We start from the raw sequence: 25992 nt of genomic DNA, 5'->3' as shown, positions 1-25992 counted from the left end.
TTTGGGGAATTATTTGAAGTACATTAAAAAATAAGTTGGCTGTTAGAGAATTGCATGTTAATTCACTATGGATATGATTTCCTTTGTAATATAGTTGAGTCATAAAATGCCTCTTGAGTTTGTTGAACAAATATTAGAAAAAGAAAACTTTATTTTTACCTCAGGACTTCCAAATCATGTACAAATGATTTGGTTCTATACATCTCTGAATAGTCCCGACAGCATGAACAAAAACTAAAATTAAAACTAAGCATATAAAGGCTATATATTTAGCATATATATTTAGCAGTTCAACCTCTGGTCTGTTTCCTGTGAGACCTAGAAAAAAATTTTCTTTTGGGGTTTGTGTGCTCTTTAAAAATTAACTTATCTAATTATCCATAACCATTTAATTCTTTTGACTAAAATACTCTGTCAAACTACATTGTATTTTTCTGGAATTTATAATTTTTGTTTTACTATCAACCTCTTGGATTTGAAATCCAGTTTTTGGAGCACAACAATTTCTCAGGGATCCAAATTATAAATATTAATGATGGTCTTGCTTTAAGAAAATCTGATGTGTGAAAATTTATATCTGTATCTATTAAGAACTGGGGAAAAGTTTAATAATAGGAATAATTCTCAATAGACCAAACTATTTTAAGTGGCAATAAGTCAAAAGGCATGTAAGTTTACAGAGGTTGATTGCCAAGTGTGGGAATCATATGGGACATTTTCTTAGTAACTGTCTCATACTTACATTTCTCAGACCATTATTCTAATGAACATATTTTCATTCAAATGCCATCCATCTCTCCTGGCAGGCCTCCCGAGTAGATTTTTTTTTTATTTTTTTTTTTTTAATCACAAATACATCTTAAACTGATAGTGTTCAAAGGTGGTAAAGATTGATTAAAATAGTGTATTTTTTGGAAATTGGCTGTTTGTAAATCTTTGTCCCAAAGGAAAATTGTCCTGCAAAAGTGTGATAGAGATAAAATCCTAAATAGCTGCTCATAGAGCTAATGTTATTTTTGTTTTTGTTTTTTAGAAGTCGAACTGAACCAGTGATGGGAACTTCAAAAGCAGTATGTAAAAACACCATCTCACACTTTTTCTACACATTGCTTTTACCTTTTTAATGTTGCAGTGAACTAAATCATATTAGTCCTTAATATCCAACTGATCATAGCACATATTGTAAATAAAATGTATTTTGATGACAGCTCAGTTGAATCTGGATATATGTGGCATAATTTGCACACTTACTTTGTAGAAATGGGTAATTTGTGCCCCAAAATACTGTTTCGTATTAAATGATAGCAACCCTGTATGACACTGTGTTGTACAGTTAATGTATGATCCTTTTTAGATCATGTAGGTTTTACATTACTGAACATGATAACATGTTCTGCATCTGTCTGTCTATAGTTAGTATTTTGTATGTATGTACAGGCTGTTGTGTGCTTTTTGTTTCTTGCAATAAAAAAATGTTTGGAGTGTATATTTTGCCATTTTCACATTGTATCACTTAGTTTTTGTTAGGTTATTTTTTTTCTGCCTCATGGATGGCTTTTAAAGGGGGGTTAGCAACATACAAAGCTCCATATTAAAGTTTGATGCTTTCTCCAAGTTCAGATACATCAGAGAAGAAAGCTTTCCAGAGACCATTGATGCAGCTTTATTATTTAATTTTGCTTTATTTGGCAATTTTGAGCTCCTATTCATTGTTTCTGTCCTTAATTTAAAGTGAAACTGAAATTGGGCCCTCCACCAGGATATCAATATCTCCTAATGATTTTGATGATTTTACACAATTGAGTACAATGAGAATTTTCAAATTTTAATATAAGATCTTTCAGTTCCAGTTTGCTCAGTTGTCCAAATTAAAATATTTTCCTTTTTCTCATAAAATAATAAGCTAATTGAGAACTGTACCTTATCAAAGGTACCTACCCTCAACCAGGGTAACGTCTTAATTATATCACAGATTAACTTGAAGTACGACACCATTTTGACTTTGAGCTAATAATTAGTAGTAGTCCTCAGTTGTGGGGTGAAGCATCTGTTTCCAAACACAGGTCTGCAGTAATTGGTTCTGTAAACTGGATGGTTCTCTAAACATTTGACTGCTCAGGCTGATTTATACACAAGATGTCTGAAATCTTCATTTAGAATTCAAGGGTACTGCTTGCTGATTCACTTTATCCTTTTTAAATACTGATCTTGAATTGTGTATTAGGCATTTCACTAACCTTGGATCATTGGATCTTAAACATAACATAGCAAATCTGAACTTTGGCCTTTAGTTCCCATGGAATTAAATACAGTGATTCCAAACTCATAGTGTTTGGTGTGCCCCCCCTCTTTGGGGGTATATGGGTTTTTGGTTTTTTTTTAAGCATAATGCTGTAAAAACTGTCCACGTTTCTGTTTTGCTGGTGATTGGTTTAAAACTGATTTTTTTAAAATGTATCCAAATGCTAGCACAAAATAGATGACTATCCTGGTGACTGTAGTAGTTAATGTAACACATTTTGTATAAAGTACATTTTATATAGTATTTAAACTAATTCAGATGAAGTTTTATTTCTTGAAAACAGTTATTTCCTTTTTGTTTATTAGCATGTGTATAAACACAAATCACATGTTCATAAATAAAGTTAACATTCTTTTAGCCTTGTGTGTTCCCTGGCATGTCTGTATTACATTTAAAAGAAGCAGCTTATTTTATGCTTATTTAGGTTTCTCTTTTTGTTTTTTTAGTACTTTAAAAGTGGTTTTAATTTTTTAGGAAGGATTATCTGAAATGGAGACATTAGATAACAATATCCCCAGACACGGAACTCTTACTCAGCATTTAGGTTGGGGTACATTTGCTGACATTTAGGGTGAGAGAAGAGCCTCAACAAGTTAATTTGTTCCCATCTTAGGAGACTTAAGAATCACATGTATTGTTCCAAAAACCAAGTAAGATAAAAATCACTCAATCAAGTTTTTACATTCTGATTAGTAGAAGTGAATGTAGGTATGTACATTTTGGTAACTTGGCCATCTCTAATCAAAGATGACTGGCTATTTCTGTCTGTACTCTTCAGCTTTGTTTACTTAGTTGTCCTTCCATGTTGAGACTCCAAAACTGGGTGCTTTTCCTACTAACTGAACATCAGAATTACATTGTGTTAGGGTCCTTTAATTTCAAGCAGGTGTATTTGGCATTGAAGATTTTAGATCTTGCTCCCGTAAGCAAGACCGCAAATTAGATGTGGGGAGGTGTCTTAATGATGTCCACAGTTATGCATCAAGCAGTTGTTTTGAAGACTTTTAATGTGGCAGAATTTGTTTTTATTAATAGTATCTGAGAGTTACTGTATTTACTGATGTTTAGAACACATAAATTTCTACTCATTTTTAAACCATTCCTTGTCAGTAATTCTCAGTTTTTCGTACCTTGCTATATGTAGAAAACAATTAGATACCCTTCTAAATTTGTGGTACATTTGACCTCCTTGTGAATTATAAAATATTTAGATGCTATGGTGATTATTTGGTGGGAAAAAGTTATTTATATGTCAATGAATATTTGAAACTACTTTCAACCCAATAAATATCCAATACTAATAACAGGTTGGCAGGAAGCTAAAAAGAAAGGACAAGAAAGCCTGGCATGAGGACAAAAAGTCATTATATTTTAAGTGTTAAGAGTGAGATGAACAAAAATGTTAGTTTTCAGTTCCAGCAATAAGAAAGTTAATGTAACTGATTTACTTTCTAAGGAAATGATCAAGGACTGTTTTAAGGTTATTTGTTTCATTGGTTAGAAGCATAGTATAGTATATAGATGTTGGGTGACAGTTTATTCATTTCTTGTTGTTTAAGTTCAAACAGTTCCTGGTTGATGTAAAATGTAACCCTCTTTAAAACAGATTGGGTTAATTTATTCTGGCTAAAAATAGGATATTGTAAATTCCTTCAAAAAAAAGTTTTAGCTTTCTCCTTGAGATTAGTTATATTAGGAAAGTAAGTTTAAGAGCTGGACAATGGTGAGGACCCAATGGTGGATTATACGGTTGAGTATTAGGAATGTGGGATTCATGCATTAAGAACTCTTTAGAGTCCCTCAGGATAGAGCTAAGAACCTTTACTTAAGCATCTCAGTAATAAAATCCATTAAACTAACTTAAAATCCTAAAATATTTTTAAGATGTATTTTAAATTTAACCAGCATTTTTATTTGCATTTATTGAATTCCTACTGTGGTGGGCATTGTGCTAAGAACTTCATATTGAAACTTGCTACATTTCTGTTGGGGACGCTTAAAAAATCATACTGTTTTTAATACTCTTGAGTTCTCTGGAATACTTGAAAAATACCTGATGAAGACTTGCTTTTTTTGTTTTTTGTTTTCTTTTTTGATTCAGACATCTTGTTACATTCTTTCCATTTTAAACTAGAGTTATAGCCAATAATGCATGAGAGAATTATAACATAGAAAGATAAAAAGATAATGCTTTCATTTGGGTACACCTGTAAGGAAATTATATCTTCACAATTATGTGCTAAAGATACGTGTGTGCGTGTACATATATGCACATACATACTTTTTAGAAACTGATATTAAAATCATATCAGGGAACCAAATAAAAATTTAAGAATGTCACATTTGAAAACACATTTATTAAAGCCCCCTTATATCTGTCATTTCTACCTTGCTCCCTTTGATTGATTTTCTTGTCTTCACATATTAAAATCATCCCCAAATGAATCAGCACTTTTTGCCCTGGCCTCAGGGCCCTTTTGTTTTCCCCTTTTGTTTAGCTTAACATCTCTGATAAAAAGTTGTGTTTTCTTCATCAAGAAGCTATTTGTTTCTCTCTGTATGGGAGACTAAACTTATTTAGATTGAGCAGTATATGCTTTAAAAAAGATCAGAAGTCACAATTATGTGCGACGTGTTTTATTCAAGATTACCTGAGCCTTTAAAGAACTGCTTGTTTTACAATTTACCTAACGACATTCTAGGAAAGTTAGGTTTCTTGCTCTCCTAGTGTCCATTGTCTTGAGCATCATCAAATTTAGAGACCATTGACAGACACGGAACTCTTACTTAGCATTTAGTCACCTGCCTGAACTGAGTGCCTGTGTGATAAACTTTTCCTTACCCCATTTTCCCATTGTGCTTCAGCCCCCCCCAACTGTTAGCCTTTATAACTGTGTGAAATACATAGGGAAAGGAGGAGTAAGCTACACTTTCAGCTTTAAAACACTTTTTAGAAAATAACATTCTTTAAAATACTTCTAAGAAAATGGCCAATATTTAAACATTAAGTGGCAGTGGGAACTAAATGATCACTTTTAGATGTTTTCAGTGTGGAACTTGAATGTGTGTTTAATTTTTTGTGAACAGATTGATGACTCTTCTGCGTCTATTTCTCTGGCCCAGCTTACAAAGGTATATATATATATATATACATATATTCTTGAAAATAATCTTTTTCTAACATCGTATTTTTATGTGCAACAATTGTTTTGGAGGGGTTGGGGGTGGAGATGTCTTGTAAAAACATTGTTGTATTATTACTATCCTGTAAAGAGTAGTTGTGGTTTTGAGAAGATAGGGGAGTATTTTGTCAGCCTCAGCACAATGTTTGGAGTATTTTCATCTTCAAGACAGAAGAAACACAAGGAAGCTACTCATACTTTCCCCCCCTCATATATTTTGTTTAATTATACATTGGAAACTTAACAAAGTTCTGGAGGAATTCCTTGGTTTTGGCTGTAAATTATGTGGACTTTATTTAAGCAGCCAAATAGAAACTTTCCTTTACATGGACGATTGCATGGCTCTTTCTTGAAAATTTGGATTGAACCCATGAAGGTCAATATATTAAATGTGATACATTTGCTTCTTTATACTCTAGACTTGTAGTCTGTCTGCATTAAAAAAAGTTTTAAACAACCTAATTTGTTTGAACACAGACTACATGAATTGTGATGTATAAAGCTGTTCGCAGGAATAATATACCAATGTGTATGTTTGGCAGAGGGACAAAATGTTACCTCCTGAAATCATTGTATATGCCATGTTTTGCTTAAGATTGCTTACATTTTCTGCTTAACAGTGTGTACTTTTTATTTGGGAAAGCACTAGTAATGGACTACTTTTAAAAACAATAGATTATCTTGCAAATCATGCTTTTTTTTAAAAAAGGCAATTATTACAGAATAGGCAGATTTTTAAGGGCCAAAAGGGAAGTTTTCCAAAAATCTTTCCCCCCCCTACTATCAGAAATATAAAACCAAATTTAGCAACCAAGATTAATGAGTTGATGGGTTTTCCATTGGTGCTCTCCTACTTTTCCTTGGTTTTGTTATAGGTTGTGTCTTTTTCCCTTAGAATGTACCCCCCAAAATGTCCTAGTTCCTTTTCTGGAAAAACTAAACATTAAAATTGATAACTCTAGAATATAAAGTGGGCTAAAAGTGTCCTCCTAATTTTCTAATACAAAGTAGTTTAGCATAGAGTTAACATCATTAGTTTACAAGTTAATGTTTTAATTCCTATGTACTGTAAGCATATTTGAATTTGGGCTATTCCTACCATTGTTTCTCTGTGGGAAACAGTTTTGGAGGTTTGGGGGATTTTTTTTTAACTATTTGTAAATTAATGTTTGGGTTCAAACAAATTAGTTCAACATGTAATCAAGTTTTCTGTAAATGTTGCTGTTCTAAGCTCTGTTAATGTTAAGCATTCTTTGTATATAAAATTACAATAAAATGTTAAAACTGGTTGCTTGTTTTGTGAATGAATGTAAAGATAAAACCCAATGAATGACTGATAAGAGTGCTAGATGCCTGAAGATTCAAGCTATTTAGGACTCAACTCCCTTAGACCCTGCTTATATCTATACTTGTATATACCTTAAAGATAAAGTTCAATAAAAATTTGGAGCATTGGATTTAAAATTATGAATGCTCATTGCATGTGCTTTGCTTTGTACTTACTTTTAAATTGGCACTATCTAAAGAGCCTTCTGATTTTTAATATCAGTTGCATAATGTGTTGAGTTATTCCACCTCCCAGTTTTAAGTATAAAGTATAGTCTTAGTGCTATGACATTTGAATTATTTTTAAGGTTGAAAACATCAAGTATTTCTTTCTAAACTTAATCTGTTTTTAACTCTTAAGGGGAGTAGTGTGCAAATCTTAACACAAGGTACAAGCAGGGTCTAAGGTCCGAGTGCCCCCAGAGAGACTCCAGTCCCACAGACAAACCCCTGAGGAACTCCCAGTGCCGCCTCTGGCTTCTATGTGTAAAAAGCTGTTTTTATGCAAGGTTAGATACTGCTCTTTACAGGATGAGTGGTGTTGTCTTTGGCTGTGTGGTCTTAGATGTGTTTCTAATGTGTGTGTCAAATAATTACCTGTTAAACAGACTGCCAATCTGGCTGAAGCCAATGCTTCTGAAGAAGATAAAATTAAAGCAATGATGTCACAATCTGGCCATGAATACGACCCAATCAAGTAAGTTCATAAGTACTTTGCACAAATAGGGACTTCAGGGTGGATTTCTCCCCCAATCAGAGGCTCTATTTATTTATTTTTTTCCTAAGATTTTGTATACATATAATTTTTTCTCCCTTTCAGTTACATGAAGAAACCCCTAGGTCCACCACCTCCATCTTATACCTGTTTCCGCTGCGGTAAACCTGGCCATTATATTAAGAATTGCCCAACAAATGGGGTAAGTCCAAAGTACAAAACATGATACAGCTTATTTTTTTACAGTTATTTATTAGCCATTTTATTTTTCTTGGTAAATACTGCCTTCTATAGTACAATGGCAAATAACCACAGCCTCTGGAGCCAAATTGCCAGGCTTCAAATGCTGGCTCTGCCACTTAACAGCTAAGTGAGGTTGGGCAAGTTATAATACTTAATTTCTCCAAGCCTATTACTTTTTGTCTGTGAATGGCTGTTGTGAAGATTAAGTGAAATCATGTGTAAATATATGTAGTTAGTAAACACTACATGTTAGCTAATGTTAAATTTCTCTCCCTCCTCATCTCTTTTCGTCTCTGAAAAGGATAAGAACTTCGAATCTGGTCCTAGGATTAAAAAGAGCACTGGAATTCCCAGAAGTTTCATGATGGAAGTGAAAGATCCTAACATGAAAGGGGCAATGCTCACCAACACTGGGAAATACGCAATACCAACTATAGATGCGTGAGTATTCAAATGAGATGTGGCCTGTAGGGACTGCAGTTGGTCCAGGTTTAGTGTTCTGTTTTGTCTTGAGCTTGGGACTTGGCCACTTCCGTGTTATGCATGAGAAGCTGCAGTCTGCTCCATTTAAAGCATATTTAAAATGAGTTTGGGGGCTTTTGTTAACAGTGAGCGCCACTTCCCTTGTAGTCTTCCAATTTTTTTCTTTTCTCGTCATTCCCTGCTTTCTTCCTCATTCACATACATACTGCCACATAAGCTCACATGCTACTTGCACTTTTAAGTTAACAAGACAAATATCTTAATTATTTTAAGAAACGAGGCTTAAAAATAAAAGTTCTGCAATATGTCAAAATGAATGTAAGTGCCAAGAAGAAGTGAAACACTGAGCTATCTGTGTGAGCCTTAAGATTCTAAAGTATGGTTTATTATGTAAACCATTAGTTCAGGCCATCTCTAGCACAATAAGCTATACCTTAATGCTCATTTTTTTTAAAAATATATTTTATTGATTTTGTACAGAGAGGAAGGGAGAGAGATAGTTAGAAACATTGATGAGAGAGAGTCATCGATCAGCTGCCTCTTGCACACCCCCTACTGGGGATATGCCCGCAACCAAGGTACATGCCCTTGACCGGAATCGAACCCGGGACCTTTCAGTCCCCAAGCCGTCGCTCTATCCATTGAGCCAAACCGGTTTCGGCTTAATGCTCATTTTTAATGAGTTTTCAAATTTAATTTTGTGAGCTAATTTTTAATGAAATGGATAGACTTGAAAACCTAGGGAAATGGTTCAACTAGAAAAGTTCCCTTTTATGTGCTCTTACTAATGCTTCTAATTACCTTTTTGTCACTTGCAACAGCTGTGAACTCACACAGCACAATATTAAGTGTTGTTTTAGAGAACAACTTCATAGTGCATAACAATCTCTATGTTGAGTGGTCTAGGCACCTGCGTGCCACTGCCACCTGCCACCGCAGCTGCATTTATAGCAGGTCCTCCAGGAGATTGTGAAGTTGCCTTGACAGATCTCAATTTAGAAAATAAGATGTCCCTGTTCTCAGTGACATACAAAAGTATTGTATGTAAGAACACAGTTTTCCTCAGCTTCTTGCTGTATTGTTGAAAGTAGTGTAATGAGCCGAGGAGGACAATGAAAATGGCTATGCCATGGAATGGGACTGAAAAGATTTAGTGCTTTTGAGTAGGTACTTCAGTAAACATTTTAGTTCACAGATAAGAATTAGTGTTTTCCTAAGTTCCCAGCCCTGCTCACTTTCTTAACTTCACCCCCATCTGGTTTTTATTGGTTACCATCTTGTATTTTTGTGGTTCATTTTAGAGCAGCCTATTGTTATGCTGTTTCTATTTCAGACATTTCATACATGCTTCCAATTTTAGGTTGAAATTATTCTTTACAGACATAATTTAAGAGCAGACCGCTTCATCTTAATAAAATACAGAAATAAAGTATTTAAATAGATATTTGTGTTGGAAAAATGAGCATCACCTGTGAACCAGAGTTAATAATTCATTGTTTTTGAATGGTAAAATACAAAAAAAAAAAAAAAAAGCCCATTTATGTCAAACATGCAGCAAATGCTGGGGAAAATGGGAGCCCAAATATTTTAATTAAAACTTTCACCCTCTCCATTAACACCACTAATAAGCAACTCAGATTCTTCTTCTGTTTCTTTTTCTATCCTCTCCTTTTTTTTTTTTTTTTTTTCTTTCTTTTCTCTCTCGGGCAGTGGGAGACTCCTCTTTCACAAATTGGGAACAGTGGGGCATAAGCAAATTGACACTTATTTCTGGAATCGTGGTGATGTCTATGGAGCAGCTGCAACACAAATAGCACACCTCAGGTACCTTCTCTGTCCAGCTGAGATAACACACTCTGTTCCTTAATGAGATAGGAAATTTCTCTAGGAATTCCTGTTTTACAAGTTTGCCTGATTACAGAGAAGATGGGGGTGTTGGACGCAGTGGTGATGAGTCTGAGAGTAGCATGTTTTGTTTTTTTTATTTTTAATATATTTTTAATATATTTAATATCCAACATTTCTGCAGGTTTTACTTTAAATTTTTGTAGCATATTCTAATCATTTAAGTAAAAATTGACTATAAATGGATAAATTTCTTTTAAAATACTAATAAGTAGATAACTGGCCACTAATTATTGGTGTGGTTGGTGACATAATATTTCCCCTTAATTTTACCAATTTTAGTTTCCCATATTATGGCATTCACAGTAATTACCTTTACAGGTATTGAGGACTGTTAGACAGTGGAAGGATTTTTTTTTTTTTTTTTTTTTTTTTTTTTTTTTTTGTGACCCCCAGGAAACCTGGTAGGGTAGGAAAATGTGATCAGGGTATTGCCGTGTCTAAATTCGAATCCTTCTGTGGCACTGAATGTGTCGTTTTACCTTCTGGCCCTCAGTTCTTAGAGCTGTGGATTCTAAGATCCTTTCAGCCACTTTCATAGCATTTCTTTGTTTCTTTTGGTATACTTGTTGAGGATTTTATGTCTTTTTGTTGATTAGATGGAAAGTAATAATTGCTCCCTTATTTTGGAAGATACTATACTCATGTCAACTAATTAGGCATTTTACTTATTAGGCATAAGTTCCCTTTATGGATATAGTGGAATTTGTAAATGTCTTAGAAATACTTTTCCTTCTTACCAGTGTTAAAATGCTAAAACCTTCTTTTACAGAGAAGCATATGCGATTGGGAAGAAAGAAAAGCCGCCTTTCTTACCAGAGGAGCGCTCTTCATCTTCTGAAGAGGAAGACCCTATCCCAGATGAGCTGCTGTGTCTCATCTGCAAAGACATTATGACCGATGCCGTTGTCATTCCCTGCTGTGGAAACAGCTACTGCGATGAATGTAAGGCATGCTCATCCTTCGAAGACACATTTTAGAATATTATACAGTTGACCTTTGAACAACATGGGGGTTGGGGGCGTTATAACTAACCCCTTGCACAGTCAGAAATCCAAGTATAACTTTGACTCCCCCAAAACGTAACTATTAATAACCTACTATTGACTAGAAACCTTGCCCAAAAAAGTCAATTAATATATATTTTGTATGCTATATATATTATATTCTATATTCTTACAATAAAGTAAGCTAGAGAAGAGAAAATGGTATTAAGAAAATCATAAGAGAGAAAATACCTTTACAGTACTGTACATATTTATTGGTGGGAAATCCATGTATAAGTGGACCCATGCAGTTCAGATTCACATTTAAGGTTTAGCTGTTTTACTTGGAAAGGCACTTAGCAACACTGTGAATTTTAATAAGATATGAAATGTTGATAATTTATTGAGCATTTAATAATGAGAACTCCGTTTTTGCTGCTACATTTTTCTCTTTCTAAGCAACAGCGCTCCTCTGTCCTTTTAATATTTGAATTAACAGGGTGACTGGCTGTGATGAGGTTTCAGAAAACGCAGGATTCTTGTTTCCTATACATTTTATCCCCCTTTTTAAAATTTTTTATTTTTAAATAAGTTTATTTTTTTATTGAGGAAAGGAGAGAGAGAGAGGGAGAGAGAGAGAAACATCAATGATGAGAGAGAATCATTGATTTGCTGCCTCATTCAGGCCCCCCTACTGGGGATTGAGCCCACAACCTGGGCATGTGCCCTTGACCAGAATCGAGCCTGGGACACTTTAGTCAGCAAGCCGACACACTATCCACTGAGCCAAACCAGACAGGCCTTAGGTAATTTGCAGATACTTTTAAATGGTAACTAATTCCCTTTTCTGGATTGTGAAAGATATCTTATGTGGCCTCCCTCTTACCCAAGGTTTCACTGTAGTTTCAGTTTACCAGGGTTAACCACAGTTTGAAAATATTAAATGGAAAATCCCAGAAATAAACAATTCATAAGTTTTAAATTGTGCACTGTTCTGAATAGCGTGATAAAATCTCATGCTGAGCAGTTTTATCCCACCTGGGACATGAACCATCCCTTTGTCCAGTGTCTCCACTTCCCTCCCATTAGTCCCTTAATAGCTATATTGGTTATCATCTTACTGTCATGGCATCAGAATTCTTGTATTCAAGTCAACTTTATTTTATTTAATGATGGCCCCATAGCATAAGAGTAGGGATGCTGGCAATTCACATACACTAAAAAGAAGCCAGAAAGTGCTTCCTTTAAGTGAAAAGGTAATTCCTAAGTGTGATTTAGAACCGCTCTCTGTAAAAAAATACTAACATTTTGCCATGTGGTTACTTATGACTTTTCTTTCTGATACTTAGCACTTTTTTTATTTTCTGCCACTCATCTTAAGTTTGTTCCTTCTTACTGAAATAAAAAATGTTATCCTCTGAAAACTTCACTGCTCTGGCCTTTTTCATTTCTAAAGATAGTTTTGAACTATAAACCTGTATTTGGGGGCCTCATAGTGACTAAGGTCAAGAGAGGAGGTCACTTAAGACTTCTTTCAGAGTATGTCTTGGATTTAGCAAACCACTTGTTACTGAATTTTTTTTACTACACTGGAACATAATCAGTGAACCTGTAATTCATTGTTATTCCTACTTACTGTGCTATAGATGTCTCTGGTTTCTTTGACTGAAAAACGCTTCTGTTTCTTATAAAACCCTAGTAAGCCATATAAATTCTTTTTTTTTTAATACTAATTTTTCCTGTAATATTCCAATTATTAGCTCAACAAAGAGAAAAGTATTTGAGAAAGAATGCTTTTTTTGAAAAATTTAAATGTTTATATTCATGATTTCTGTTTTTAAGGCAGAAAGAAGTTAGAGTGCTATGAGGCAAGAGACTAGAAATGATTAGTGATATGTGCTTGGAAAACAGTAATGTAACTGGACAGTAGTACACTTTCATTAATATTTAAAATGTTATATATAGGTATAAGAACAGCACTCTTGGAATCAGAGGACCATACATGCCCAACGTGTCATCAAAATGATGTCTCTCCTGATGCTTTAATTGCCAATAAATTCTTACGACAGGTAGCTGTCTTTCTATTCCTTTTACAATAACACTTTTATGAAAAAAAAATTTAATCTTTTAATTGATTTAACTACTTGCATAAACACTGCATTACATTTTCTGCATTTTTATGTTTGGTGTCTAGGCTGTTAATAACTTCAAAAATGAAACTGGTTATACAAAAAGACTACGGAAACAGTTACCACCACCACCACCCCCAATACCGCCTCCGAGACCGCTCATGCAGCGGAATCTACAACCTCTGATGAGATCTCCAATATCACGACAACAGGATCCTCTGATGATTCCAGTGACATCTTCAGGTCACCCGGCTCCCTCTATATCTTCATTAGCTTCTAATCAGTCTTCCTTAGCCCCTTCTGTGCCTGGAAATGCATCTACCCCAGCACCTGTACCTGATATAACTGCAACGGTCTCCATATCGGTCCACTCAGAAAAATCAGATGGGCCTTTCCGGTAAGTCTGGATTTCCCAGTGTTAGGAAACAAGTGAGAGCAGTAATGTGGTTTTTATGTATATTGTTTTAATAGTTGCTTTAGTGACCTGCAGTTTGTATGTCCTTGTGGACCACTGTGTTCAGCAAGGTGGGGAACTTGTAAGAAATGGCTTAATCTTAATTGGAGAAAGAGGCAGACAAAGGAGATTGATTAGCAGTGATTGAACATCCCAAAGTAAAAAACTACAGGTTGCCAACACCCCCTATTAATGTTGAATTGTATCCCATAACAGCTCTGTAGTCCACAAGGGTGACACTTTACTTGTGGTCATACTAATGTATTGGAAATGAACAAATGTGAGCAGAACTAAGAACAATTTAGAAGGCGAAGGAAGGGGGCATAACACATTGGTAGAGGTAGAGAGTTCAGCAATGATCATTGTTTTGGAGCATAATTACTTAGAAAAGTAGTGAAGACTCACTTAAATATTTCTTTTTAAAAAATAAAAGTGACCTTTGACCATATAATCTAGCAGTTCATAAATACTTAAAAGGTCAGCCAGTTGTCGGTTTTTGGGGTTTTTTTATTCTCACTGGAGGATATGTTGGTTTTTTTGTTTTTTTAATTGATGTTGGAGAGAGAGAGGAAAAAATCCATCAATGAGTTGCATCCAGAAGAGGCCTCAACTGGCAGCAGAACACACAGCCTTTGGTGTATAGAATGATTCTAGGGGCCTGTTTCAGACACACTGAAGCAAAATCTTGAGGTGTGAGACCTTCACATGTATATGTAAGAAATCCCCCTGATAGGTAGGTTAGCCTTTCATTTGGTTAACAGTGGGAATAAAGCCCAGAGTTCATTGGATTATCTGAAAATTGCCCCCTTTAATTTATTGGCAGATTTAGAGGTAGAATTTAATCTTGATCCTATATTGTGTGTGTGTGTTCCCACACTTTGAGCTTCTTTTTTTTTAAGCTTTATTATTGTTTTAACTGAACTGATTTCTATCATTATCCATCATAAATCCTTGATGGTGCTCCTTAAGGAGGTTTCTTTTTACTTTTCCCTTGTATGTGAAGGATTCCAAAAGTCCAGGCTCTCACCTTCCTCAGAAGTTTTCAACATCTTTGATTTAACTCATCGTAGTGCAAAGAATGAAAAACAGTTGTAACTTTTACTCTTAAATCCTCCATGTCTGATAACTTTTTGGTGTATTGTAAATTATTGTTTTTTAGGGATCCCGATAATAAAATATTGCCAGCTGCAGCCCTTGCCTCAGAACATTCAAAGGGAACCTCTTCAATAGCAATTACTGCTCTTATGGAGGAGAAGGTAAGTTTTACTGGCTTTTAAATTTGTGGACTTTCTTTTTTAACAGAGTTTTTCTGGTTTTTTTTGTTGTTTTTTGTTTTGTTTGTTTGTTTGTTTGGTTTTGCAAGGATAGCATCGTTTATTAAGAAAGATCAAGACAAAGACCACAGGAGGGTCCCTTCTGGACACAGGGCCAGGCATCCTGATCCAGCATCTGGGGAGCTACTGGTGGGAGGGTGCTTGCCCCAGGTGGGCCCTCAGGTTCCCACAGATGGGGCAGGGGTGTCATGGCCCCTTCCTGTCCATCCGTCATGAGTCCTGGCTTCCCCCACCTAAGGCACTCGCTCTTTCTAACCAGCACCCACTCCCCCATAGAGTTTTTCTGTTTTGAGGTGCTTGTTCGTTTGTTTAACTATTTGTTAAAAACTATTTTTTTATTTATGTGTTTTTTTCCTAAAGGGTTACCAGGTGCCTGTGCTTGGAACCCCATCTTTGCTTGGACAGTCATTATTGCATGGACAGTTGATCCCTACAACTGGTGAGTATAATCATTCTGGTCTGAACATTTTTTTCTTTAACTTTTTCTAAACACAATATTAAATTTACTTACTGTTTTTATTTTTGCTTCCAAGGTCCAGTAAGAATAAATGCTGCTCGTCCAGGTGGTGGTCGACCAGGTTGGGAGCAGTAAGTATATGTTTAAAAAAATCTTCAGCTGATTGCTTTGATCTAGATAATAGAAACTATAACCTAGACAGTGTATTGCTGAATGTCTTGTAAACTCTTACATGTCATGTTAACATGATTTTATGTAAAATATCACAAATTCAAAATTATGAAGAATTCTTTTCTAAAAGAATGAGTAATTCTTTTCTAAAATTTAAAATCTTAACAATTCCTTTTATTTTTATGTCCTAACAAATGATGATCTTGACAGGACCTCAGTTAATGAATAGATAAGAATAACTTGAAAGAATAGTTTAAATACTGACTCACTATGCTAATTGATTAAATTTCTTCCTGTTTTAATTTGGATGTTCAAATTTGATACATTCTGAGATTAAAGCCCACACAACACAAAATTTCTCATTTTTAATAGTCTGTTAGTGTAATTTTACTGCATATTAGTATCTATATGGTTTTCTGCCCTGAAATACAAAGAACTTGGATCTTCTTATAGCATATTAAAAATCGGTAGATTGCCGAAACCGGTTTGGCTTAGTGGATAGAGCGTCGGCCTGCGGTCTGAAAGGTCCCGGGTTTGATTCCGGTCAAGGGCATGTACCTTGGTTGCAGGCACATCTCCAGTAGGGATTGTGCAAAGAGGCAGCTGATTGATGTTTCTAACTCTCTATCCCTCTCTCTTCCTCTCTGTAAAAAATCAATAAAATATATATATATTTTTAAATTGCTTTAAAAAATAAATTAAATAAATAAAAATTGGTAGATTTACTTACTATTTTTTATATATACAGTCATTTTTGCTTATATAATTCATACTAACAGGCTTATGTATTTGTATGACCTGGCTTATATTCTAAAACTTAGATTTTGTTGTTGTTTCTTGAAAGATAAACCAAGTATCTTTTATAAAAAATTTAAATGAGAGACTAATGAAATATATTATCAGGGAAAATGTGGGATTTGGAGCCAGGTAGACCTGGGTTTGAATCCCAGCTCTTCCATTTACTAGCGATATGATAGTGGGCAGTGGGACACCTCTCAGCCTTATTTCCTTATCTATAGAAGTAGATTGGTACTGCCCACCTCAACATATAAAATGCCTACACATGCCGAAACCGGTTTGGCTCAGTGGTAGAGCGACGGTCTGCGGACTGAAAGGTCCCAGGTTCGTTTCCGGTCAAGGGCACGTACCTTGGTTGGGGTCACATCCCTGGTAGCGGGTGTGCAAGAGGCAGCTGTTCGATGTTTCTAGCTCTCTATCTCTCTCCCTTCCTCTCTATAAAAAAATCAATAAAATATATTAAATAAATAAATAAATAAAAATAAAATGCCTACACAGTGCCCGGCAGGTGAAGGGCTTTGTTCCTTTTCTGTAACAATGAGTTCGCAGATTAACTTATGGAATGCTAATTGAATATAATATTACAGAAAATATTCTATATTGAGGTATCATTATTGTTCCAATATATTAGTCAGAAAAATTAGTTTAAGTAAATATTATGCTTGCTCATAACTGCTCTATCTGGAACTTGTAAGAGTTGGGAACAGACAGTAAGAAACGTTTTCAGAGTAGTTAAAGTTAATGTATACACACTAAAAGGTAATGTGTTATAATCAAGCTTATTTTATCTTTCTTTCCATACAGTTCCAACAAGCTTGGATATCTGGTTTCTCCACCACAGCAAATTAGGAGGGGAGAGAGGAGTTGCTACAGGTAGGCATGCTGAAATTCTTAAAAGACACTAATCTGATGATACACTCAAAAATATAACAGAAATTAAAGCACAGTTATGGTTTACACTTACTTGAGTCCTCAGTAGTTGCCCTTAAGAGGTCTAGGAAAAATGGATTATATTAGTAGTTTAATTACAGTTTTTAAGGCTCCTTCCCAACATCAATCAACTGCTTTCTCCCTGACAGCACACAGCAGATTGTTGGCTTACGTTTACTCTTTTGAGGGTAGAAGAAAGTAATTAAGGCCCAGATCCTGTTTCAGTTAACCAGCTCAGCGCCCAAAGTTTCCAAGTGTGTAGCATTATATTTATCTCTCTTCTAGACTCAATTGTCCCAATCTTTTTGGTTTCTTTTCTAAAAGAAGAGACAAGGAGAATGTTAGGGGCTCATGCCCTGCATGGGAACAAGCAGCATTAATCTAAGAAGTAAATAGGTCATACTCACACACCACCAGGGTAAAGGGTTCTCCAAGTTCCCTTTCTGATGGGATTAGTAAAGGTAGAGTAAACCTTCGATTTTGTGGACCTCGACTTAACAAACAAAATTTCCTGTTTGTATGTCATAGATGAAAATTAATACTCTTAATTTTTAAATGCTTTTAACCAAGATTTGTTTATAATTAGGTTAACAGGTTATTTTTGTTACTAATGCACCATAAATTTTAACAAATTTTATCAAATAGGCCATTTGTTGGAAAAAACACTAGTAATTTTGCCAACATAAATAAATACTACATATCTACAATTCTAAGTCTACATTTTAAGTCCAAGAGTCACTGCTTGTAAATCATACATGACCATACTGTATTGCATGATTGTTATCATGCAGCATGATTTTCTGCAGCAGTTTTCACACATGCCAGCCCATGTTCTCATATGCTAAGCCATGCCCCAGGCATGTGTGTTGGTTTATTCTCAGTAAAGCACACATTTGCTTTACCTATTATAAATTTAAAGACTTTTCTGTGAAATTAAACTTTCATGCATACTTAACTTTAAATACACAAACATGTCTACAAAACAACAGTTTTTTTGTCAGACATATTCAAAAAACCTACTTTATTTTTAACTGTAAAATGGACTTCCAACTTTAATGGACAGCCCCTCGCCCAAATTAATCTGTTATATCAATGTTTTACTGTATTTTCTAGTGCTCCATTAAGAGTTGTTAAGCTTCTAAAAGTTAACTAATACTTCATATAGATCACATTAATGGAAGATAATATTTACTAAATCAGACTCTGAAAAGAGGCTTAAAATCTAAGCACCCCTTCTGCCACTACTTTGTATTAGCTATAATTTAAAAAATCATTAGTTTAACAGAACAAAATCCACTATTTTATCTTATTATCATTATTTTTTAATTCTCACTTGAGGCTGTTTTTTATTGATTTTAGAGGTAGAAGAAGAGAGAGAGAGAGAAAGAAATATCGATCGGTTGCCTCATGCAAGTGGCCCAACCAGAGATCAAACCCGCAACCTGGGTATGTGCCTTGACTGGGAATCAAATCCGAAACCCTTCAGTGTATGGAATGACACTCTAGCCAGGGCAAGAACCCCACAGTTTTAAAGAAGCCATTATTACTTTGATGAGGCACAAATCAGAAACTTTGGGCTTCACTGTTATTTGACCTAAACGTTTGAGAGAAAGCAGTGTAATTTTCAATTACTCATTACAAATGTTAAAGCTAGTAATTTATTCTACTTTGAAGGGTCTTTACCCACTTCTTCCCTCAAAAAGATTATAGGAAATGTTTTTCCTTCTTTTAAACTTTTGGTCTGGGAAGACATTTTGGGAAGAATTAAGTGCCTATATTACAGAAGTAGTAACCTGTCAGCTAGTTCCTTTAAAAGGAAAAATTAGGAACTAATGAGATAGTTGTAAGGTGATAATAAATCTGAACTTTACAAAAGAGAACTTCTAAGTATACCTTGGCTGTATAATGTATACTTACATTATTTCAGTCCTTAGGTAGTCTTTATAATTATTTTTATATGTAAATGATGGTACATATAAGTGATATCAGTGTCCTTATTCTAATCCATTGATTAAAGTTTGAAAATAATTACAGATAGAAAAGACAAGCTTACTTATCTCAGGTGATTTTAGTTTAAAGGAATAACATCTTGGAATTTTTATTTCTCTAGAAGTATAAACCGTGGACGACACCACAGCGAAAGATCACAGAGAACTCAAGGCCCATCACTACCAGCAACTCCAGTTTTTGTGCCTGTTCCACCCCCTCCTCTGTATCCACCTCCGCCACATACACTGCCTCTCCCCCCAGGTGTTCCTCCACCACAGTTTTCTCCTCAGTTTCCTCCTGGCCAGCCACCACCTGCTGGGTATAGTGTCCCTCCCCCAGGGTTCCCTCCAGCACCAGCCAATTTATCAACACCTTGGGTATCATCAGGAGTGCAGACTGCTCATTCAAATGCCATCCCAACAACACAAGCACCACCTCTGTCCAGGGAAGAATTCTATAGAGAGCAGCGACGGCTAAAAGAAGAGTAAGTGTGTTCATTTGAAATTATACACTTTCATTTTCTGATGTAACCGTAAGCAGGTATCTATGGAAACATTTTCCATTGTTTCCATTTAGTACAAGAAAAATCACGTAGAAATCGAACCAAAGCCATACAAGCCACTTCCTCAGGGATTCCTAGTTATCTGTAGTTTTAAAGTGGAAAACTAATGGCAATTTCATTCATTTCATTCATGGTCTAATTACATTTGTCTTGTTAGTTTTCTTAATGGTTTTTGTTAACTTTCACTCTTTAACTTTATTTTACTAGGGAAAAGAAAAAGTCCAAGCTAGATGAGTTTACAAATGATTTTGCTAAGGAATTGATGGAATACAAAAAGATTCAAAAGGAGCGTAGGCGCTCATTTTCCAGGTTAGTGTTTTGCAAGCCTTCACAACAGAATTACAAATGGGACTTTGCCTATCCAGGGATTAGCTATGGATATAAATAACACTGCACTTACGGAGTTTTTCTGATTCGGTCTAGATATATAGAAATGGAGACGTAGCTTATTTCCCAATATCCTTTTATTGAAATAATGTCTCAATGTGAATTCTATTGTATAGAACTAGCAGTTACTGGGGATTAAAGTACCCTTGTCCCTTAAACTTATTTATAGTGTGAAATAATTGGGAAATGTTTGTGGAAGGAAAGAAATAGGGGAATAGCCAAAAGCACATATCTGAGGACACTGTTACTTAAGGCTACAGCTTCTTGCTGGAACATTAACCTGTGTAATTATGATGTATGATAGAACACAAGTTGCTTTATTGATAGAAAAAAAATTAGTATAAAAATTCCCTGGAAGTTTGTTTAAAAGACTTATTTTTTAAGCTTACATTTGAAATGCGGTTTCTTTTAAAGCTAGATTATATTGGCCAACATAGGACAAAAGAAATTGCTCATTCTTAAATGAGCAAATAGAAAGTAAAATTTAAATGTAATTGGCAATTTTTTAAATGTTAAGTTTATTAGCTCATATATCTCACGGTACATTAATGCACTTCACTCTAATTGTTAGGATTTCACTTTTTTTTTGTAACAAATGATTGATCTGACCTTTGCATAGTGTATTTTATTTCATTCCAATAAAGGCCACTGTGCCTTTTTAATCATCCAAGATGAAATTTGATTTAAAGATTGAACCCTGAGGAGAAGCATACTAGAATCTGAGAGTCTATGTTTTATTTTGTATATATTTCTCAACTGTCCAACTTGTTTTGTTTTTTGTTTTTAGGTCTAAATCTCCTTATAGTGGTTCCTCATACTCCAGAAGTTCTTATACTTACTCTAAATCAAGATCTGGTTCAACGCGGTCACGTTCTTATTCTCGATCATTTAGCCGCTCACACTCTCGTTCCTATTCGAGATCACCTCCATACCCCAGAAGAGGCAGAGGCAAGAGTCGAAATTACCGCTCACGGTCTAGATCTCATGGATATCATCGATCTAGGTCCAGGTCACCACTTTACAGACGATACCATTCACGATCAAGATCCCCTCAAGCATTTAGGGGACAGTCTCCAAATAAACGTACTGTACCACAAGGGGAAACAGAACGTGAATATTTTAACAGATACAGAGAAGTTCCACCGCCATATGACATAAAAGCTTATTATGGGAGGACTGTTGACTTTAGAGACCCATTTGAAAAAGAGCGTTACCGAGAATGGGAGAGAAAATACAGAGAGTGGTATGAAAAATACTACAAAGGTTATGCTGCTGGAGCACAGCCTCGACCATCAGCAAATAGAGAGAACTTTTCTCCAGAGAGGTTATTACCACTTAATATCAGGAATTCTCCCTTTACAAGGGGCCGCAGAGAAGATTATTCGGGTGGACAAAGTCATAGAAGTCGAAACATAGGTGGTGGCAACTATCCAGAAAAGCTTTCAACAAGAGACAGTCACAATCAGAAGGATAGTACAAAGTCAAAAGAGAAGGAGAGCGATGGTGCTGCAGGAGATGGTAAAGGAAGTAAACATAAGAAACATCGAAGGCGAAGAAAGGGGGAGGAAAGTGAAGGCTTCCTAAACCCAGAGTTATTAGAACCTTCTAGAAAAACAAGGGAACCTACAAGTGGCGAAGAAAATAAAACAGACTCATTATTTGTTCTTCCGAGTAGAGATGATGCTACACCAGTTAGAGATGAACCAATGGATGCAGAATCCATCACTTTTAAATCAGTGTCTGAAAAGGACAGGAGAGAGAAAGATAAGCCAAAAGCAAAAGGAGACAAGACCAAACGAAAAAATGATGCTTCTTCTGTGTCCAAAAAAGAAAATGTAAAACCTGCTAAGGGATCCCAAGAAAAACTAGAGGGAGAACGTGAAAAATCTCCTCGATCTGAACCTCCACTTAAAAAAGCCAAAGAGGAGACTCCAAAGACTGACAGTGCTAAATCATCATCATCATCCTCTCAAAAAGATGAAAAGGCCATTGGCACTCCCAGAAAGGCTCACTCTAAGTCAGCAAAAGAACACCAAGAGTCAAAACCTGTCAAAGAGGAAAAAGTGAAGAAAGACTATTCCAAAGATGTCAAATCAGAAAAACTAACTAGTAAGGAAGACAAGGCCAAGAAGCCTACTGAGAAAAGTAAGCCTCCTGACAGCAAAGGAGAAAAAAGAAAAAGGAAAACTGAAGAAAAAGGTGCAGAGAAAGATTTTGAATCATCTTCAATGAAAATCTCTAAACTCGAAGGAACTGAAATACTGAAGCCATCACCAAAACGCAAAATGGAACCTGATATTGAAAAGATGGATAGGACCCCTGAAAAGGACAAAAGTTCATCATCAACAGCCCCAACCAAAAAAATCAAGCTCAACAGAGAAACTGGTAAAAAAATTGGAAGTACAGAAAATCTATCTAATACAAAAGAGACCTCTGAAAAATTGGAGTCAACATCTAGCAAAGTTAAACAAGAAAAAGTCAAAGGAAAGGTCAGACGAAAAGTAACTGGAACTGAAGGATCCAGCTCCACTCTTGTGGACTATACTAGGTATTTGATATGGACGGGTGGGTGGGTGGGTGGGTGTTTTTGGGAGGAGATTTTTTTCAAAAGCAGAATATGTTAATGTGTTTTGATACTAGGTATTGGGCTGGTTTACTTTAAAGATAAGTCAGTTTTAGGGATGAGTCACTTTTTTTAATGCAATCATTGCTTAAGTCATTTATATCTGTTAGAGTAGACTTATCCCTTTTGAAAGTTAAACGTTTTTAAAAATATTTTCATTGATTTTTTTTTAGAGAGAGAGAGAGAGAGAGAGACATCAATGTGAGAGCGAAACATTAATTGGCTACCTCTTACGTGCACATGCGTGCGCACACACCCCACACCATGAATTGAGCCCACAGCTTGGCTGTGTGCCCTGACTGGAAATTGAACCAACAATCTTTTGGTGCATGGACAATGCCCAAACAACTGGGCCACATGAACCAGGGCAAAAAAAACATCATGTATTAGCTTTTTTATACTTATCAGTGTTTTAATAAAAGCAAATTCTTCATTAATTGAAAATACTTTATTTCTTTTTAGTACGAGTTCAACTGGAGGCAGTCCTGTGAGAAAATCTGAAGAAAAAACAGATACAAAGCGAACTGTTATCAAAACTATGGAAGAATATAATAATGACAATACAGCTCCTGCTGAAGATGTAATTATTATGATTCAGGTTCCTCAGTCCAAATGGGATAAAGATGACTTTGAATCTGAGGAAGAAGATGTTAAAGCCACACAGCCTGTATCAAGTGTAGGAAAACCTTCCAGTGTTATAAAAAATGTTAGCACTAAACCATCAAATACAGTCAAGTATACTGAAAAAGAAAGCGAGCCAGCAGAGAAGCTTCCAAAACTCACCAAGGAAGTGAGCCATGAAATCATACAACACGAGGTCAAAGGTTCAAAAAACTCTGTATCTAGTGAAAAAGGGAAAACCAAAGAGAGAGATCATTCAGTGTTGGAGAAGGAAAATCCTGAAAAGAGGAAGAGCAGCAGTCAGCCAGAGAAAGATAGTAATTTGGACCGTCTCAATGAACAAAGTAGTTTTAAAAGTTTGTCTCAATCTTCCAAAGAGACTAGAACTTCAGATAAGCATGATTCCACTAGAGGTTCCTCAAGTAGAGACTTTACTCCCAGTAGAGACAAGAAATCCGACTATGACAGCAGAGAATATTCAAGTTCCAAACGAAGAGATGAACGGAATGAATCAACAAGAAGAAAAGACTCTCCTTCTCGGAGCAAAGATTCTGCATCTGGACAGAAAACTAAGCCAAAGGAGGAAAGAGATTTGCCTAAAAAAGGAACAGGAGATTCCAAAAAAAGTAGCTCTAGTCCCTCAAGAGACAAAAAACCTCATGATCATAAAGCTACTTCTGATACTAAACGCTTAAGTGAAGAGACAAAATCTGTAGATAAAAATCCCGGTAAGGATCGTGAGAAGCATGTGTTAGAAACAAGGAACAGTAAAGAGTCCAGTGGCAATAAATTACTTCATATCCTTAATCCACCAGACCCACAGACTGAAAAAGAGCAGGTTGCTGTGCAAATTGATAAGAATGCTACCAAGCCTAAACCCCAGTTAAGTCACTCCTCTCGACTTTGCTCTGACTTAACTAGAGAAACTGATGAAGCTGCTTTTGAACCAGATTATAATGAAAGTGACAGTGAAAGCAATGCATCAGTAATAAAAGAGGAAGATACTTCGGGGAAAATTTCTAAGGAACTGAAAGATAAAGTCGTAGAGAAAGTAAAAGAGACCCCGGACACAGCAGCAGCCAGCCAGGTAGGCGTCACCAGGAGCCAGAGTCACAGCAGTCCCAGTGTTAGTCCTAGTGGAAGCCACAGCCCTTCTGGAAGCCAAACTCGAAGCCACAGTAGCAGTGCCAGCTCGGCAGAGAGTCAGGACAGCAAGAAGAAGAAGAAAAAGAAGGAAAAGAAAAAGCACAAGAAACATAAAAAACATAAGAAGCATAAGAAGCATGCAGGCCCTGAAGCAGAATTGGAAAAAAGCCAGAAACACAAACACAAGAAAAAGAAATCAAAGAAGAGCAAAGATAAAGATAAAGAAAAGGAGAAGGAGAAGGAAAAGGAAAAGGAGAAGGAAAAAGATGACCAAAAAGTGAAATCTGTCACTGTGTAGAAGGACAGATTTTTAAAATTGACTTAATTACTAAGTCATCTGTATTAAATTTTGTTATAATGTAAAGAGATTCAAGCCTTGTAAATAATGATATGGAAGACCCTGTGCTGCACTTAAAATATTGCTGCTTGATTATTTGATTTTTACATCAGAGCTTTATAACACGAACTTTTGTACAGAATTGTGAGTTGTGACCATGTAACATGAGAGGTTTTGCTAGGACCTATTATTTTTAACCACCAGTAATTAGTTGGGGTGGAGTTTACTGTACTGTGAAATTTTCACATTTGAATTTTTTAATTGCCTGGCAAAAGCTGATATCAGTTCTAAATATCAGCAGAATGATTTGCTGAATTCATTACAACCCCGTTATGTCACTTTTTGATTACAATAAAAGTTTTCAGGAAACTTTTAAAAATGTGGAATATTGCATTATTTGAGTAGAGTGTCACGTCTTTTTCTCCTTCCATTTCCCTATTTAAAAGACCATCTGAGCCTTAAAGGTGAATTGAACATACAGAATTTTGAAGTAAACCTAGAAGATGCTATTTATTGGGGCAGGTAGTAGGTGGCCAGAAGTAATAAATCAGCATTAATTGGAGATTCAGTTGAATGAATCTAGAAAGGTCTTTTTTTTGTTTTGTTTTTTAATATATCTTTTATTTTAGAGAGAGGAATGATCAGGGATAGAGAGAAACTTGAATGAAAGAGGAACATCAATTGGCTGCATCACTCCCAGCGGGGATTAAGCCAGCAACTGCAGCAGGTGCCTTGACTGGGAATGAACTAGTGACCTCTTGGTTCAAGGGTTGATGATCAATCACTGAGCCACACTGGCCCAGCAAAAGATCTTAGTCATTAAAAGTTTGGACTTGAGGGTTTTGGGTTGTTTTTTTTTTTTTTTTTTTTTTTTTTTTTTTTTTTTTTTCTGTGCTTGAATTTTAGAGATGA

At 35.6% G+C, this 25992-nt stretch overlaps 1 protein-coding gene across 5 annotated transcripts in view; it reads left to right on the top strand.

Moving 5' to 3' along the window:
- RBBP6 (RB binding protein 6, ubiquitin ligase) overlaps positions 1-25459 on the top strand; it is a gene marked incomplete at its 3' end in the record, with an annotated part of 31869 nt that extends 6410 nt beyond the window's left edge. Inside the window, exons 3-19 of one of the 5 annotated variants that reach the window (XM_084881252.1) lie at positions 1034-1070; positions 5390-5434; positions 7419-7507; positions 7631-7727; positions 8070-8209; positions 10929-11101; positions 13108-13211; positions 13337-13668; positions 14885-14981; positions 15420-15498; positions 15593-15647; positions 17290-17358; positions 18775-18861; positions 19526-19888; positions 20174-20275; positions 21141-22901; positions 23439-25459. In XM_084881252.1, the coding sequence (XP_084737378.1) occupies positions 1034-1070; positions 5390-5434; positions 7419-7507; positions 7631-7727; positions 8070-8209; positions 10929-11101; positions 13108-13211; positions 13337-13668; positions 14885-14981; positions 15420-15498; positions 15593-15647; positions 17290-17358; positions 18775-18861; positions 19526-19888; positions 20174-20275; positions 21141-22901; positions 23439-25041 (5233 nt within the window). Of the gene's footprint in view, positions 1-1033; positions 1071-5389; positions 5435-7418; positions 7508-7630; positions 7728-8069; positions 8210-10928; positions 11102-13107; positions 13212-13336; positions 13669-14884; positions 14982-15419; positions 15499-15592; positions 15648-17289; positions 17359-18774; positions 18862-19525; positions 19893-20173; positions 20276-21140; positions 22902-23438 lie in introns of those variants that run through there. The other 4 variants (XM_084881253.1, XM_084881254.1, XM_084881255.1 and 1 more) reach the window with 4 other exon arrangements.
- Positions 25460-25992: the final 533 nt, after the last annotated feature.

The sequence above is a fragment of the Pipistrellus hanaki genome (assembly GCF_964339955.1).
Source record: "Pipistrellus hanaki genome assembly, chromosome: 4".
Classification (NCBI taxonomy): domain Eukaryota; kingdom Metazoa; phylum Chordata; class Mammalia; order Chiroptera; family Vespertilionidae; genus Pipistrellus; species Pipistrellus hanaki.
The sequence above is the reverse complement of the archived record's forward strand: the minus strand, read 5'-3'. Positions and strand labels throughout refer to the sequence as shown.